The sequence below is a fragment of the Mus caroli genome, unplaced genomic scaffold, assembly GCF_900094665.2.
Source record: "Mus caroli unplaced genomic scaffold, CAROLI_EIJ_v1.1 scaffold_19898_1, whole genome shotgun sequence".
In the NCBI taxonomy this organism is placed as follows: domain Eukaryota; kingdom Metazoa; phylum Chordata; class Mammalia; order Rodentia; family Muridae; genus Mus; species Mus caroli.
In genome coordinates, this window is record NW_018389178.1 from 7,569 (window position 1) to 9,577 (window position 2,009).

Sequence of the window (2,009 nt, forward strand, 5' to 3'; positions counted from 1 at the left end):
CTTTGTAGACCAGGCTGGCCTCAAACTCAGGAATCCGCCTGCCTCTGTCTCCCGAGTGCTGGGATTAAAGGCGTGTGCCACCACGCCAGGCTTGTTTCTTTTTATCTTAACCTAGTAATACTTGCCTGGAACATTGAACTGAATCTTACCTATTTTAGTTAACACAAATCACCATATGTAAAACAGTGTTTCTAACTTTTTAAATGCTAAACACTGACATTGAATTCAAATTATTCTTAGGTGGGCAGACGACCCTGCAGTTCAATGAATGATTTCTCAGTTTTAAGACAATTGGAAATATGTGTTTTCCTATACTTTTAAGCAACCACTGTGACAGGGTCATTATATCCCAATGGGATTTTTATCCACCATTTGAAAATCACTACTATTAACTTTATGATACAGGTTTGCAAAAATATTCATGACTTCTGCATATGTTTTATGTGGGGCATTTCCTGGGAAGATGCNACATATATTCATCTGAGTATCCCAAGTGCAAATTGAAAACAAGCAAAGCAAACATGTTGAATATTTCATCTTTATTGGAGTTAGTTACAGGACAATAGNAAAGGAGTTGTTGACCAGATCACAAGAGACTCAGAGTCACTTGTTATCCTATTAATGTGAAACAAGCATTTGAGAAGAATTATAATTACTGGATACTCGAAGCACACTTCACATCTGCAAGCATATTTATAGGATAAAGAATATGCTGTCTGGGTGGCTCAGTTTGCCAGGTATTCTTTTAAGTATAATTTTTCTCAATTGACTCATTTGAATTAAATATACAGAATCTTACCAGTTTTATTAGATATTTTGAGAATTGCATTAAAGAACTTAAATAGTTTCCTTTTGAAATGGATTATTTTTGTCTCAATGTGTTACACAATACAATTTTCTGACTTCCTAACTTGTCTTCATGTTGTAACATTCAAGGGTGAACAAGTAAAAAGGTGTCATGAAAAGCTTTCTATATTTTCACATTTTCAGAGTTTCTTCAAGATAAATAGTTGACATTATTTAAGATTTAAACATTGCATGAAAGTTTTCACCAGATTTTCATAATAATACTAATTCTCTATTGTGGGGCCTCAAGTGTTGTCAAGAATACACCGTGAATAAAACCACAGACCACTTTTTCCCCCGAACAGAAATACTTTCCCCTAAAAAGTTCTTAGATATTCTCTTTGACCTGAAATGAACTCAAAGATATTTCTTCATACAATGCATGAGTTAAGTTTCTAGCCTGTAAGTATTCACTGTTAATATTCTAGGAAATAGGCCAAGAGTAAAGGATTCATACCTACAATATAATTGAAAAGTTTCTCTTCTGTAAGTATTCTCTAATGAATTTTAAGATGATATATCTTGGTAAAGGATTGTCTCATTCACTTCATTTATAAATATTCTCTACTGTATGAAATAACTGATGATTTCTCAGACTAACATTGTGAGTACTGTATTTGTCACATGCAAACTATTTGTAAGGTATCTCACCTGTATGAATTCTCTGATGAATTCTCAGACAGCCTTTTTCAGTAAAGCCTTTGTCACATTCACTACATTTGTAAGGTTTCTCTCCTGTATGAATTCTCTGATGAATTCTCAGACTGACTTGGAAAGTAAAGCATTTGTCACATTCACTGCATTTGTAAGGTTTCTCTCCTGTATGAATTCTCTGATGAATTCTCAGATTGCCTTTTGTAATAAAGCATTTGTCACATTCACTGCATTTGTAAAGTTTCTCTCCTGTATGAATTCTCTGATGAATTCTCAGATTGCCTTTTTCAGTAAAGCATTTGTCACATTCACTGCATTTGTAAGGTTTCTCTCCTGTATGAATTCTCTGATGAATATTAAGATGGTATTTTTGGGTAAAGCATTTTTCACATTCACTACATTTGTAAGGTTTCTCTCCTGTATGAATTCTCTGATGAATTCTCAGACTGCCTTTTCTAGTAAAGCATTTGTCACATTCACTGCATTTGTAAGGTTTCTCTCCTGTATGA

General features: G+C 33.8%; 1 protein-coding gene across 1 annotated transcript in view; it reads right to left on the reverse strand.

The window, feature by feature from the left end:
- Positions 1-543: 543 nt before the first annotated feature.
- The window catches only part of LOC110287984 (zinc finger protein 239-like), a 3,725-nt gene continuing 2,259 nt past the window's right edge, over positions 544-2,009 (reverse strand). The window contains exon 3 of the mRNA XM_021154454.2: positions 544-2,009. This exon is cut by the window's right edge and continues 11 nt beyond it. Coding sequence (XP_021010113.1) covers positions 1,478-2,009 — 532 coding nt within the window. The 3' untranslated portion in view covers positions 544-1,477.